The sequence below is a fragment of the Ambystoma mexicanum genome, chromosome 12 (assembly GCF_040938575.1).
Source record: "Ambystoma mexicanum isolate Mex_15411 chromosome 12, UKY_AmexF1_1, whole genome shotgun sequence".
NCBI lineage: Eukaryota > Metazoa > Chordata > Amphibia > Caudata > Ambystomatidae > Ambystoma > Ambystoma mexicanum.
Window position 1 is genome coordinate 849,563,430 of NC_090936.1, and position 16,741 is coordinate 849,580,170.

The 16,741-nt window shown below is 47.6% G+C and overlaps 1 protein-coding gene across 1 annotated transcript in view; it reads right to left on the bottom strand.

The window, feature by feature from the left end:
* The window catches only part of OTOGL (otogelin like), a 1,792,821-nt gene that overhangs the window by 592,343 nt on the left and 1,183,737 nt on the right, over window positions 1-16,741 (bottom strand). The window contains exon 28 of the mRNA XM_069629328.1: window positions 516-635. Coding sequence (XP_069485429.1) covers window positions 516-635 — 120 coding nt within the window. The remainder of the gene's footprint in view (window positions 1-515; window positions 636-16,741) is intronic.

Sequence of the window (16,741 nt, forward strand, 5' to 3'; positions counted from 1 at the left end):
CTTGACGTTGTTAAGAACAGGCTGGGCAATGCAAATAACCTTCTTGGATGTAGGTGTGAAAGGTGCGGGGGGGGCATTCCTAGAGCATGGCTTTCTGACAGTTTCTGTGAAACAATGGATGGACCCTTCTTTAAGGTCAATGAAACTGACTCAGTAGTCATCGATCTGCAAGATTGCATGACTGGATCTGTGAATTGTATACATTCCAAGGTTAGAAGTTAATGTTTAGGAGTTGCGTCAACCATTGACTGTAAAATTGTTTGTTATTCCTATGTAAAGAAACATTTCACTGCATACCCACAAATCAACGGGCATGAAGTACATCTTCATGAATTAACATGAAAGGAGTATGTGCTATGTATGGGTTCATTAAACATTGCCCATAACATTCAAGCAGTACTTTGGGAAACCAGTTTTCAAACTGTATTTAATTAATTACTTGAGCTCATTCATATATTTTGTATCAAAACAATTAGTGTTTACATGCTCAAATGATAATGTAAATATAAGCTTACCTGTCCAATTGTCCAACTTTCGCCAAACACCTGAGCACTCCTCACCTCCATATTGCTTGAGGTAGTGAGATCGTTTGAAGTGTATTTATCAAAATTACCACATAAACCCGACAGCCTTCCCTAGAAGGTAAATATACACCATTTAAATGCTTAATATGATATATGTATTGTCATCACACAGTCTTATATTATAAATCATAGATTATTCAGATGTATCGCTCAACCTTTTCTCCTTTTTTGAATTCACTGCAAACATTTCCAAAACTGATAGCAATATCTAATACGACCACATAGAGCGAGGCAAATTGGTTCTTGTCCATGCTTGTGGAAGAACAAATTACTGACCGTCAGTAATGTTCTTTCCGGTGGACACATTAAATATTCCCACAGATTCCTCCTGTTTTGAAATACTCCACTCAACAGAGTTGGAGCTGAAAGCTTGTATCATCATCCAGGTGCTCGGCGCTGTCCGCAACTCGTTCATCTGATATGATCTATCTCTTGCTTAGACAACAGTGTGCATGTATGGAGCCGTCTGTGCCATGTTCCTCAGTTCTGCCTTTTTCCACACAGGTAAGGAATGGCAGAACTTTCCATTTCCTTCAACTAGGTAGGCGAGTTCCAGGAGACAGGCAGGAGGGAGGGTAATGAGAAATCTATGGGAGGAATAACATATCCACCAGAAAGAACATTACCGAAGGTAAGTAATGTGCGCTTCTAATGGACACATTCCTCCCACAGATTCCTTATCTTCTGAACGGTCCCTTGCCTATTTGGACTCCATAAGGAGGCGGATGTCAAACAAACCAGTCAGAGTAACAGGTTCCGAAGTAATGATTTTCCTACTGCATTATCATCCTTAAACATTGAATCCAAAAAGTTATGTTTTGAAAAGAGTGAAGAGAAGCCTAAGTCGCTGCTCTGCAAATGTCTGCAACTGGTACTCTCCTCAAGAGTGGATGTAATTGCCACACCTCTCATAGAACGATCTCTAAAGGTCTCAGGTACTTCCTCATCTGCTAATCCATAGTATGAAGTGATGCAGAGCATTAACAAGTGCTACATTGTGCATGTTGTTACAGCCCTTCCTTTTTTGGGGCAGAACAAATAGCTGATCATCTAATCTAACATCTTTAGTTCTTTATAAATAAAATGTTAATGACTTCCTGGAGTCAAATCTTTCCTCAACCTTGAAATGGTGATGAGGTGAAAAAAAACTGGCAGATGACATTTTTGCGACAGGTGAAATTCAGAAACTACCTTCAAAGAAAACAACGGTTTTATCCTCACTTTCTCTTTGCTAAACTGAATACATTCAGGAGTGCTGGACAATGCCTGAAGTCCTGACATTTACCTAAGTGATGTCAAGGCAACTATAAGCATTACTTTGAATGGAAGAGGTTAGAGAGAAAATGTCTCCAACGGTTCAAATGAAGCTGCCATAAAAATGTTAAAACCAGGTTTCAATACCACTCCCGAACCTCAAATGGTCTAGGTGGAACAGTGTTCATGAAACACTTCAAAAATTGTAAAACCATGGGCACTGTGAAGAATTATCCTTGTTCGGGTGTAGGTTTGAAAGTAGAGAAGGCTGCTAAGTATCCCTTTACAGTATTTACATTAGGCCTGATTTGGCCAAGCAAAGCAAGAATTCCAAAACGGTGCCGGAGGAGCGAGACAAGCAGTCCTTCTCTCTATCCCAGCACCAACTCTCACATTTTCTCAAGCGACAATCATAAATGCTCTTGGTTTGTTTATGGGTGTCTCAGACAGAGCATCACAACAAGATCCACTTTTGAAAGATACCAAACCTCATACCTCAAACCCTAAAATCCAGGTAAGAAGGTTGAGACTTCTAGTTCTGGTGTGAAGTACCTTGTCGCATGATTGGGTCAGTAGCTCTTCCAAGGAGGACACAGCAGCATATCCAGCATTGGGCACCAGGTCTTCTATGCTCAGTTCTGTGCCATCAAGAGCAGGGTTATTCCATTCTGCTTCAATTTCCTCTTCACCTAAGGAATCGGTGGAGAGAAGGGGAATGTCTACAGCAGGATGATCTCCCAGGGTATCACTAGTGCATCCCCAGAGAGGTTGCTTGAGGAAGCTTCCAGAAGCACAACATCTCACACTCCCTGCTGAATTGGTTATAAACAGGTCAACCAAATCTCCTCCAGAATCTCCCTGCTCAGTTCCCACTTGTGAAACAATCCCAAGAGCAAACTCAGTGTGTCCGATTGGGGTTCAGCCTACCGGCAAGGTGTGACGCTGTCACCGTAACTCATTCTGGAATGCCAAAAAACAACACAGAATCATGGAATCCTTACACAGTTTGAGCGGTCCCCACACTGCCCATCTTTTTGATGTAGTGCATGGTAATGGTGATGTCCATAAGTATGTGGACAGGCATACCTCTGATAAATTAAAGGATCGCAATGCCAGACACACTGCCCTAAATTGCAGGAAGTTTATGTGGGAGGACTTTGCTGGGCCTCCCAAAAGACCGCTCATTAAAAGATCCGGCAGATGAGCTTCCCATCCCTTCAAAGATGCACCTGTGACTATGGTGTATGTCAGTCACTGTTGTTGGTTTGGGGCCCCCCTAAAGAGGATGGTCATTGATGCTCACCAAAGCAGGTCTTGGGAGATCTGTGCGGGACCTGTATAATGTTCGTCATGTCTGAGTTGAACTGGAAGCACTAGCTCCTCAGGGACCACTGTAGAGACTATGGGCCTCATTACGTACCGACCCCTTCATTCCGTCAGCGCAAGCCTCGTAATGAGGCCCTATATCTGCAGTCTTGCTTCTAGGACTATGAAGATGCAAGACGCCATGAGCCCCAACATCTCCAAGAAAACCCTTGCTGGGAGTCCCCCTTATAGCTAGAAGACCTCTTCTGTCATCTGAATGTTCATCATTCCCTTTGGTGGTGGATGGGCCTTGCCTCACTGATGTTGCAGGGCCTGCAGGATTTTTCCCAGGGTGACCATCTGTAATTAGTCGTTTCGAAGAAGTTTGTTGCAGCGTGTCAGGTCTGAGATGGGTATGAGTTCACTGGCGTAACAGGGGCCCTTGCAACCCCTGTAGTGCGAGGGGATCTGCGACCGCATGTCCTGTGAGGGGGCCCCACTTGGAATTAAAAAAAACAAAATTACAATTGTTTTCAATTTTTTTTTAAAATGTTTCATTTTGAATTCACTCTACATTTATAAAGAAATTATTTCTGTAACAGAAATAATTTTGTTTATGAAAGCAGAGTGAATACAAAAAGAAACTATCTCTTTGAAGTCCAGGGGCTACCCCCAGCCCATCACATGAAGACCCTAGGCTGGAGGCCTCCATGTGATGGGGTGGGGGAAGCCCTTATTTCCGTTATGGTTCAGTCCTTAACGGAAATAATTTCTTTATGAAGTCAGAGTGACTTCAAAAAGAAACAATTAATCTTTTTAAGTATTATGGCTTCCCTCAACCCCATGGCGTGTGCGTGTGTGAGTGTATGGTGAAAGAGTGCACACAAATGTATGGAAGTCTGGGTATGCGTGTGTGCGTGTACCGTGAAAGGATGCACACTTAAATGTATGGGTGGCTGCCTGGGTGTGCCTGTATGGTGAAAGGGTGCATACTTAAATGTATGGATGGGTGCCTCAGTGTGTGTGCCTGTATTGTGAAAGGTTGCATGCTCAAATGGACGGGTGGCTGCCTGGGTGTACCTTTATGGTGAAAGGGTGCACACTTAAATGTATGGGTGGATGCCTGGGTGTGCCTGTATTGGTGAAAGAGTTTACACTTAAATGTATGGATGGCTGGGTGTGCATGTTTATATATGGTGAATGATGTGTTTGCTTGTGTTCAGGGGTGTAACAAAAACTAATTTCAGGGGGGCTAACCCTTCAAATGTTGGGAAAGGCGCCAACTTCATGTGTGGTGGGGAGGAGCAAACTTATTTGTGTGGGGCATCTAACTTGTTTACGTATTTTAATTAGACTATTCTAGTGCAGCTTCAATGTTACAAGCAGTTAACTCTCTCCTTTAAGTCTGAAAGCATCCACTTGTGGACTGCTGTGAGAATGACCGGTCTCCTGTTCCCTCTCTACCCTTACAATCACTCCCCTGGCATGCAAGTACAAAACCCACATCACAATTTCAATTACCTAAAGAATGTGGCATTTGAATGCAGGTACTAACAGTGAAATGCTGCACATTAGTAATTGCTGGCACGGGCCCTTGTTAACAGCGAAACCCAGGTGCTGTTTAACATTTGTGTCCTTTTCTGTCAGGTAACTGCTCTGTAGGTAAGCCAGGTCAAGTCAACATAGCCCACAATTTCAGTGGGGGGAGTGCTGAAGCCCAGTCAGCTCAATGGTTTTGAACCACTACTTGTGTTTAATGCCTTGATTACTTATTGGTAATCTTCATTACTCCTAGCCCTATTCTTCCCCATCCCAGTACTTGTGTATGAGGTACATGAAGGTAATGCCTGACTTAGCTACCTATAGTCTTCATTGCTCCTAGACAAGGAAGATGAATGTGGAGGTAATTCTGGGCCAATGAGCTGGTTTTGGAGGTTGGGATAGGGGATGGGATGGAGAGGGGATGTGCAAGGGTTGGGATTGTGCAATAAATCATAATGGTCGCCCATGTCCATGCTACGCAGGCATGATATGTGGTAATAGTGGATAGAGAGGCATCTTGGTGCAGCCAGTATAGTCATTCCTCAGTTTGGTATGACTTTTTTTTAACTAGGCATTTCTGATAAAGCAGTCCTGCTAAGTGTAATTACCTGGCTAGACAGGCATTTGGGTTCTGCCAGTCTAGCCGTTTCATACTGCAGCACTGTATGTTTTTCTGGGCATCTTGATCAAATTATATGATATGATAAGTCATATATAACGCGCCTGTACACAAGTTATTTTAGGGAAGGAAAACAGAGGGAGGACAAGACAAATGATCTTACTAAGCCTTGTGTCATTCAGATCGTGCCAGTGCGAGAACGAGAAGTGCAAGGGGAAAGGTAGTGGGGAAGTGCAAGGGAGAGGGGAGGGGAAAACAGGGCAGCAATGCTCTGAGTAAGTGCAGCCAGGGTAGCGCGGCTCTGGGTAGTGCAAAGACAACAAGGGACTGTAGGGCTACAGTTACAACCCCTAACTGCGTGGTAGGCCTGGACTCAGTGAGACTGAGGGTAGCTAAGCAACCAGTTGGTACAGCAGACAGATAGGTCAGCAGGGGAGGGAGAGAGAGAAAGCAGAGGAGAAGAGGAAAATATTGAGCTGCTTCCGGAACTTCAGGTGGTCTGGCTCACGTTTGGGAGGGGCAGGGAGGCCATTCCAGAGGGAGGCACCTGCAGAGGAGAGAGATCTACGCCCCACTCTCTGCCTGGAGAAGCATCTAACCTTAGGACTCGAGAGGAAGGTATTTTGGAAGAGAGCGTTGGATGTAGTGCGGGTCCCAGCCCCAGAAAGCCCTGTGCACAATACAAAGGGTCTTGAACTTGATTTTTGCAGCCACCAGGAGCCATTGGAGAGATTTCATGGCTGGAGAGAAACGGTCCCTGGGCTTGAGGCCAAGGATTAATCTCGCAGTCCTGATCTGGATTAGTTGCTGAGGAAGGAGAGTAGAGGAAGTCAGACCGAGAAAGTGGCTGTTGCAGTAGTCCAGCCTAGAGCGAACCAGGGCTCTGGAGACAGTGAGCTTCTGGGGGAAAGTGAGAAAGGGAAGAGTCCCTTTGAGGAGGTGCAGCTGGTAGTGGGACTTCTTGGCGATGTCCGAGATTTGAGGAGAGAAAGAGAGAGTGGAGTTAAAGATGACACCAGGAATGAGCGAGAGAGGAGAGTAGGCTGAAGGGAGCCTAAAGGAAAGCTGAGTGTCATCCGCATAACACTGAAAGTTAGAGGAGAAGGAAGAGATCAGGGGGGCCAAGTAGATGTTGAAAAACCAGGGTGAGAGGATAGAGCCCTGTGGAACGCCACAGGTAGAGAGAGGTGGCAGAGTGAAAGGGACGAAGTTGGAGCTGGGAGGGGCAGTCCAAGAGGAAGGAGGTCAGCTACTCCAGGGCCTGATCCATGATGCCCAAGTTCTCATAGAGTCAGTTGATCAGGATGGCGTGGTTGACCGTGTTGAAAGCAGAGGAAAGTTCAAGGAGGATGAGAACAGAAGGAATGCTGGAATCAAGGTTAGAGATCAGATCTTCACAGGTGTTCAGGAGAGCAGTTTCCGTGCCTTTGGCAGATCTTAAGCCAGACTGATGGTCATGGAGACAACCAACAGATTCAGTGTGGAGATTAAGCTGGGAGATGGCCAGCTTTTCCAAGAGTTTGGGAGAGAGGAAAGCTCCAGTGGCAAAAGAATGATTACCGAAATCGGCCAAGGCTGGAGCAAGGGTGTCAATATGCTCCTTGATGGTTCTGGAGGAGCGGGCGAGCACCTGTTTCAATGACACTTCCATAGATGGGACTTCTGTAGAAACCTTGTAGGGTGTTAGAGAGGAGGAGGTCAGGGAGAGATGTCCCCAATATACCCAAGGAACTCAGCTAGTGGTTCATATAATCCAAAGACTGGCCATCATAAACTCAGGTAGCTGGGGCAAGGCTTGATCCTCAAATTGAGTGAAGACAACATGGTGATGTGTTTTCAACTGGTTAATGAACAGTGGGGACAAACTGGAGATTCCATAACATCACGGCCCACGAGTAGGCGGATTGGTACACAAAGTGATCCTACGGTACCAAAACTATGACTAAACTTCCTACGCAGGACCCTAATCTCCTGATCTCCCACTGTGCGACACTACATAAGCAGTAACACACATCGAATGCGCCCTGGTGCTGTGCTGGGGGAGTGGTAATGCGATAGTCACTGAGCCTTACCTGGGGGAAACAAATGAAGCCCTGCTAAAACCCCCACCCTTCAGAGCCGCTCCTTATCAGCAGAAGGTCTCCCTGGTACTCTGAAGGATGCAAATTGTGTGGTACACTCGACCATAAGTGTTGTACACCAAGCTAGGTATTGTTACACAGAACAACTCATCTGACAATACTGGATAGTGTGCGTAGTTCTACAACGCATGCACTACGCCGTGGCAACACTTGTGGCAAGAAAAGGGAACTCTGACCACTGGAACCTTCTTGACTACTAATGAAGAGGGGGTGTCTGATACGGGTGAAGCAGTCGGACGTTAAGCACAGCTCCACTACCTCAGCAGAGGAGATCAGAGACACAATATGACGAAGGGCACCAACAAGAAGCGAGGCCCGATAAACTTGTACACGAAAGCCACACCAAATACCCAGGCGCTGGCTGACCAGGGAGCTGGGTGAAGCACAGATACAATGCTAAGTGAAACTCGAGACGACCAGCTGATGCTGGCAATGCAGAAAGGGTTTATGTCAGTGAATGTGAAATTAGATGACATTGTAGCAACAATCAGCTCTCTGAAGGCTAAAGTAGAAAAAGAGAGTGGGAGCATAATCGAGGCAGAAAACAGAATTGGAGCAGTTGAAGATAGAATGGGCCAACATGACCGTGACATTGCGGAATTGAAAACGGAACTACTCAAGACCGGTGGCAAATGTGAGGACCTGGAGTCGAGATTGCGGCGTAACAACATCCGCATTGTAGGGATCCCAGAAGCAGCATGCAATGGTCTGATGGAACCATTTATAGAGAACCTCATCAAAACCTTTTTTGAAACTAAATCATTCTCTTCCCAGTTCCTGGAGGAACGCGCGCATAGCACCCTCGCTCCATTCCCCAAGCCTGGCACCCCACCGTGCACCATAATTGCAAGGCTCCTGACTTACAGACACATGGACCTTATGCTTAAACTACCCAAACAGAAGGGGTCACTGCACTATAAATCCAGTACCGTTCATATATACCCTGACTTCTCAGCTGGGGTCCAGACACAACAGAGGTCATACAACCAAGTGACAAGAGCTTTGTGAGCAAGACACATCCCATGTGCTTTGATGTTTCTGGCTAAACTTAAAATACAGCACAGTGGCCGTGCACACTTTTTTGAGAATCCGACAGAGACCATGGAATACATGGAGGCATCTATACCTCTTCCGCCACAGGATCGCAGAGACAACCAAAACCCCAACCGAGTGATTGGGAACAACAACGAAATAGGATGACCTGTAAACCCCGATTCTGAACATCCAGATCACCGGTGAAGCAGTATAAAGAAAAAATTGGCACACAGTATGAATGTTGGACCTTGAAATCCGGGGACAGTTATGCAAGGGGTACACCATCGAGGTGGGGTGGATGGTGAGGGAAGGGGGACGCAAATAAGGGAATATGGTTGGGATAGGGGGATGGGAGTTGTGAAATGTTTTAAGTTTAAAAATGCAGGTTTGCGGGTGGGCAGAACGATACAGGATCACGCAGAGAAAATAGAGTTTCCTAAGAACACTAATATGATTGAAAATTGATGGTACAACGCATGGGTGAATTGATAGGCCTGATCTCATGGAATGTGAGAGGCATTAATAACCCTATTAAAGCCAGGAGAATACTGGCATATATCGACTGCCACTCACCTACAATATTGATGTTACAAGAGATGCATGCCACTGGAGTACTAAACAAGACCTTTGCCTCTTAGTGGGGACGACAGAGATTTTTCACCTCCTACTCCTCACAGGCTAGAGGGCTGATGATACTGGTACACCGGACATTGGCCTTTAATTCCCAAAAAGTACAAATAGACCCAGAAAGAAGATACTTAATAGTGACAGGAGAATTGGCTGGGAGAAAAAGGTTGTTAGTGAATTCAATTCATACGGGCTTGTGATACTTGATGCCAGATATATAGATTCATGTGCGTTTGACCCGGTGCGAACGACAGTTGATGCATGGAGGCAGATACAGAAACGATTGAATATAGACACACCAAACAACAGTAAAATAACACTGTGAAACTGCCTGGGGCTCCCCCGACGTTTGATCCAGATATAAAGAAAGCATGGGACCCCGAGGAAAGCATGAGACAGGGCGACCTGTTTCCGGGAGGGACTTTTGTAACCTGAGAGGAGTTCAGAGAGAAATTAGGGAACAACCCTGTGAGATTATTGCAATACTTTCGAATGAGGGCAGCGCTACCCCACAGATGGCCATCCTTCCCACAAGAACCTGAGTCCTGTACATGAATAGAAATGGTATTGGCTGAAGAGACGCAGAGGGGACTGGTCTCCAAACTGTATAAGGTGATTCAGATGGGCCAGAAGCAGCAGAATAAGGCTGAACTTAAATGGGAAAAAGAATTAGCAATAATCATTGACGAAACCAAATGGCAAAAGTACTGTTTGTTGACCAGGGAGATTTCTCTAAATGCTCTCCTAAGACTTATGCAGTTTAAGATTGTGAATCAACTGCATTATATCCCGGAAACGGTGTCGCAATTTTTTCCTGGTGCACTGAGTGAATGTATGAAATGTGGCAAGGAAGGGGAAGATTCAGTGCACATATAGTGGGATTGCCCAAATATCACATGGTTCTGGTGAAAGATATGAGAGGCTTTGCGTGATATGACTGGGGATCCCCCCCCACGCTTACACTATTGAAATACCTACTGGGAGACATAGGTAAAGTATCCACTAAGATACAAAGATTGTTTAACATGGGATGTATGTTAGCCAAAAAATGAATAATGTTGAAATGGAAATCCACCAACGTCCCAGGGATGGCTGTGAGAAATGAGTGAATTGGAGGAGGGATATACTTGGTCAGTCCATGCGATGAGTAGATCAAAAGACGATTTTTAAGGACTACCTTGCTGGAAGCGAAACAGAAATATCATGAGATGTACCATGTAAGGGGTACTGTTGGTGTGCAAATGCTGTAAGCAGAAATGCTGTAAACTGAGACGTTAAGATGCCGGTATTGTGTGAGCCGCTGGTCTCTTGTGACCTGTAACCTAAATAAAGTGTTAAAAAAAAGCCCAACCAGACTGAAAACAGAAAGTCCACTTATACCACATCAGCCTCTTAAAAGAGTGGAAGGACAACCCGTTAGCCACCCATGCCAAAGTACTAGCCTGCCTGGTTCCCGAAGATATACATAACTTTGACTTAATTCCTTTCAAGTTATCTATCCAACAACAAGAAGATCTAAAAGATGTAGTGGTCTCCTTCCCTGATGTATTCTCAGAAAAACCAGGGAGAGTAAAAGGTACATACCTATTCGAACCCCTAAAGGCAAAGTAGTTCATCTAAAAACCTATCTTCTACCAGAGGCACGTAAACATATAGGCCCTCATTACGACCCTGGCGGAAATCGAAAAACGATGGCGGAAATGCAATACCGCCATCGAATAGCGCTCGGTGCGATTATGACCCGTCACCGTAAAGTACGATGCCATTAGCGACACCGTAGTGAACGCCAACGCTAACTGCACCAAGTACGCGCACGCGCGCCATGCCAAACCGTAATTACCACCATGGCGTAATGGTACGCGAATTCCGATCCAAGCGGACATGTACCTAACGCCATCAAGCATGGCGGAATGTACCATTCCGCCATGGTGAGAAGTACGGCTTCGCGAATCAACCGTAAACGGCCCTACTGAGTGCCTGTACACCACTCCCTGGCCACATTGCACAACTCCTCGTAGGTGCAATGAAGACACAAATGCAACCAGTGAAATGTACAAGCCACCCATGCATGCCAACGAACAAATGAATCTAGGGGCTCCAAGTGCCTTGTGAGTGGCCATCCATTCATGCCATGGCACCATTGCCGCACTGATGCAGCACAGGCATGTGAAGGTTCAAGTACAGCAACATGAGCAGAAAAATGAGACAAACAAAAACAGGCCCCCCCATCGACTGACACCAGTGTAAGGCAACATACAAAGCAGTATCCTGAGGGAGACTGCACCAGCCCTGTACTCCTGCCAGTAAACCAACCAACCATCAGCATAAGCATGGACCACACAAGTTGGCAGAGTGACTGAGCAGCCAGGCACATCTCAAGAGGGGCCAATGGGAGCTGCAGGGCACAGATGGCACGAATACAGAAGCCATTCCAATGGACATGACCTCAGTCTCCCTCCAAGAAACGCACGCAAACACAGGCACCTGTGACCAGCCATATTCTGATAATCACATCATTCCACCAATCCACCTGGCTGACCGGCATCTGTTACACAAAAGCAAATCCCCCGCCCATGAGCAGGACATCATTAAAACAGTCACAATGGTAGCCCCTATCCCTGACCACACTGGGCTTCGTAGGCAAACGCGGCCAGTACAGTACCACGCAACTATACTCAGAAGCCGGAACCCAATGCAGATCTTCTCACAAAACATCGCACCACAAATAGGAATATGCTACATTACTTGCAAAGAAGAACGCTACACGGTTAAAATCAGAATAGACATTTAATGCACCACAAAATCACCAAGCCCATACAGCCATTAGGACATGAACCCCAAAATACATTTCATCATTGTGGGCTGCATCCGCAATAAATGACCTGCTTCTTCTTGTGTGACGCCCTGTTCCTTCATGGTACACAGGGGCTACATTCACGTTCAAAAAGGCAACATGGAAGCGCCTAGAACGGCAGGGCCGTCCCATTAGGTAGGCACTAGTCCAGCTGAAAGCTCGAAATGTTGCTCCTAGCCACTAGTACTGCGTAAGGGCATGTGGCCCATTGGCGATCGTCCCATAAGATCGTAATGGTGCTCCACTGATTAACTCGAAGCAGCAGGTGCCGGGAGTAAAAGCCATCTGCAGGAGTGGCATACAGATGGCAGCGGCAAAAGGGGAGGAGATACCTGTCACCCAAATGAAATGAAAAAGAATAGTAGGCCATCAGAACTTGATTCGTATTACTCACTTCAATGATCACACTAAATCTACAGCCATATGCATGCTAGCCCACTCCAAAGGATTATTCCCACCCAAAAATCACTTGCGAATCATAACTATGAAAATCGAGCTGGAAACACTATTACACACGAGTGCTTGTGTGCATGCGTCTGTCTAAACAGAATCCATTCGATGGGATTAGTAACGTGCATAGACACAAGTGTATGAAGGCGCGTCGAGACAGGGAGGGTACAACAAGGGCAGATAGACGATGGTCCCACTATGGCAGCTCTGCATCACATAGCGCAGGGGAGATGGATAGATTCCAAAAAGCCCTGTACATGGCAAACTCTCCATTAAATCATCTGTCCATGCATCCATACATCATTTCCTCATCCCTGTATGAAAACGCCTGATTATTTACTCACATCACATGTGAAATTTCCATTGAGTCTGTGCGTAATGCAGTCTGCAAAATCCACTGTGCTCCAGGCCGGGATTCCAGTGTTGTGAAGTAAGATGTATTTGGGAACGTCCTGCCTTATCGTCCACTACGCTATTGCGCATCCCATACTATTCATATCAATCATTGCATTCTCGCCATGGCCCCTGTCCCAAGGACACTAAACAATAGAACGTTATATTTGCAGTCAGACCTGTGGGCGTCTCCTCGCCGCTAGCTGAAGACCGAAAGCGCCGTCCTTCGAATACCTCATTTGCAACATCACGTCGGAAAGGCATCTGTGACCGCTCGAAATCACAAATTCATCCATGTAGTGCGGCATTGTGTGTAAATGCAAACTGGCTTCACTCACAAATGGGACGCCCCGCCCGTCGGTGAACCGCGGTACAGTGCTGCATGAGGGTCCACCGTTAATCGAGCACTACATTCCACTGACCCTTCACAAGTTTGTTCGCGACTGCAAAGATAGTATGTGAAACAATGGAACCATAGCAGAATGAACATATGAACCAATATTTCACTGCCATCGGGATCATATACATGATTGTAATAGCAAGATGCCATGCGTCGAATTGCAGCGTTTTGTGCGGGATGTGCTCGCCCAAAGGGGAGTGCAGCTTGCACAGGTGGAATGAATCACCACAGGTGGAGGCAATAGAGCTTGAAAACACATAAATTGCACACCCAACCCCCTCCCACACCCACACCAAAATGCTACCGGCAGGACTAGCGATGTTGGCCCTGGGGGACCTGATTGCACTGCAAGTACTCCAACTTCAAGAAGAAGACGAACAGCAACTACTACAACAACCGGCCGCACAGAGGAGACGCAGGAGGAGGAGGAGGGCAAGGCAGGGCCAGCAAGGCCCGCCAGCACAGCCACTACCACCACGCAGGCAGCCCGCAATCCCACGCCTCCGAGCACATCCGTTCAACCTCACGGATGAGCAGATCCACACCCTCTACCGTTTGGACCGGGACACCATAACCGCCATTGTGGATATGACACAGGCTGACCTTGTCAGCATGATAGATAGCCCAACCGCCATTCCACCCCTACTGAAGGTGGTGTCTGTACTCCACTTCCTGGCCACAGGCACCTACCAGCACACAGTCGGACAGTTGCATGGCATTTCACAGCCAGTGTTCTCACGGACACTATTGCAAGTGCTCGATGCCCTCCTGAAGCACGCAGACGACTACATCTCTCTACCACGCTCGGAGCAGGAAATTACGAACACAAAAGTGGGATTCCATGCACTTGGCGGCATACCGGGTTGCATTGGTGCCATCGACTGCACCCATGTGGAATTGGTCGTCCCGCATGCCATGGAGGCCCAGTACCGCAACCGAAAACAATTTCATTCTCTGAATGTACAAATGGTGTGTGACTCCAACAGGATCATTACCCATTGTTGTGCCCGATTTCCTGGATCAACCCATGATTCTATGGTTTTGAGGAACTCTACAATACCACGCTACATGGAGCGACACGCAGGGAACAGATCCTGGCTACTCGGTGAGTCTCATTTCATGCATGATAATGTGGGGTATGTGATGCGGCAATGACCTGGCAGGAAGGGGGGGGGGCCGTACGTAGCAATGTCATTCCACAAACATCCTTTATTGTCCACATACAGGTGATGCCGGGTATCCACTGAAGAGATGGCTCCTTACACCACTCCGGAACCCACAGAACCAGCCTGAGGAGGACTACAACCATGCCCACTCACGTACCCGTGTAGTCATAGAGCAGGCATTCGGCCTACTGAAGACTCGTTTCCGCTGCCTCAGCAGGTCTGGCGGGGCACTCCTGTACCGCCATGTGAAGGTGGCAAAGATGGTCATGGCATGTGTCATGCTACACAACATGTGCGTACGTAGAAATGTGCCCATGCCCCCTGACGCAGAACTGCAAGCACCTGTAGATGGTCATGATGAGGGTGGGGATGTGGCAGCACCTCAAGGAGTCCGCGAGGCACAGGAGGGCCGAGACATTCGTCAGATTCTCATAGATTCATGCTTCTAGCACTCACGCCTGGTGGCTGATACATGGACACGGGACTTGTGGCACTGTGTGTGTCTGGAACATGCACAATATGGACTGTACGCCTATAATGGCCTCGTACACAAAGATCAATGTCCACACATCTCATTGGATGATAGTGAAATGTTTATCGCATATGTGAAATTATGTTACACACCCCATCTACCCGCCACCCAAGTGAGCCCAACATACCCCCTCCACCCTCCTACCTCCCCCCCGAACACCAGTGTCCAAAGGTGCTCATTGTCAGTGGGCAGACGCTATTGCAAGCCCCCTCTCCGGGTATCAGGGGCACCCCTGCCTGTGGAGCGCAGGTTCCTCCCAGATCTACGTTGGGGGCTGCCCTGGACGGAACTTGCAACGGATGATGTCTCTGCCTGCTCACGTCCATGCATGTCCCTGAGGGTTTGTGAGAGCTCAGTGAGCACACGGCGCACAGCGGCAAGTTCAGCACATACGTCTTTGGACGTCGCATGCAGTTCCCCCCTCAGGCTCTCGGTGCTTCTCTCCATTTGTACTCTCAGGCTCTCGGTGCTTCTCTCCATTTGTGCCCTTAGTGTCTCTGTACTTCTCTCCATTTCTGCCCTAAGTGTCTCAGTAGATGTTTCTATGGCTGACTTAGTACCCCCACATTCATCAGCATGGTCCTTGAGGAGCGTGGCCAGTTGCTGCTGTTGCACGATCACCTGGTCGAGGGACTGTTGCCTCTGCTGGGCCATGGCCATTTGCGGTGGTGTCACAGAGGGGCTGGTGACCTCATGTTGCCTTGCCACAGGGCTTGTGGGGGATGGCCAGTCGTCGTCTTGTGGGTGCCCCTGCGTGGTATCCTCATGGTGTACGGGATGGAACAAACAGGGGGATTGAGACAGGTCATGGATGGATCTTACTTCGACATCCCCATTTTCTGTGTCGGAGCATGCTGCCATTAATGCAGTGTCACCTATGGTGCTGCTGCCACCAGAAGCAGTGCCTTCTGTGGCATCCATTGGGGGGACCTGTGGTGGTGCTGTTGTGGGCATGCTGGCTGCTGGGGTGCCTGTTGAAGTTCCCTCCTGTGTGCTGTCACTTGATTTGTGCTGCTGCCGTGTCTTGATGCGTGCAGCTGAGGTGGAGGGTCTTTGGCCGTTGGTCTTGGCCCTCTTTGCAGGTGTGCTGGTAGGGGTGTCCTGGAGCTCGTCGTTTGAATCGGACCCTGTGGTGGAGTAAAGGAGGGCGAGCGTTATTAATGGGTCTGTTGAAATTGGAATGGCAATGTATCACATGCATTGGGGTGGTACCTGAGGGTGATTTGGGTCGGGGCCTTGGAGGTGGTTTCATTTTTGTGTGGATTGAGGATGCAGTTGTTTTGCAGCCTGCAGTTAGGGTGTGCATGCTGCACGTGTAGAGGGTGTTTTTAGGGTTTTTAATTATTTATGTATTTATTGTGCGTTTTAAAGTGCGCTATCAGGCCAATGTATGTGGACGTTCTCATGGACATGTGTTACTGTTGCACTATGTGGACACATGGTACTTCACATGATTGGACATTGTGGTTTTAGCATTGTTTTATTTGGCCCACCTACCTGATTCTTCGGATGTCTGCACTCCTTTCTCCATCCCTCCGACTCCCTCTATACTCTCCATTCCAATGGTGGAGGCACAGATTTCTTCCCAGGGGGTCAACTTGATGGGTGATTCCGATCCTCCCCCGGTGGCTGTGGCAATGTTTCGGTTGGCAGAAAGTATGCTCCGGACGCGTATCCGCAGGTCGTCCCATCGCTTTCTGCATTGCTGTGGGTTGCGGGGTGCGGTCCCCACCGCACTTACCCGCTGTGCCACCAGGGCCCATATGGCCTTCTTGTTCGCAAGTGCCGTCCTGGTCATTTGCGTCGAGAAGACGACGGCAGCATTCTCCTGGAGGGTCT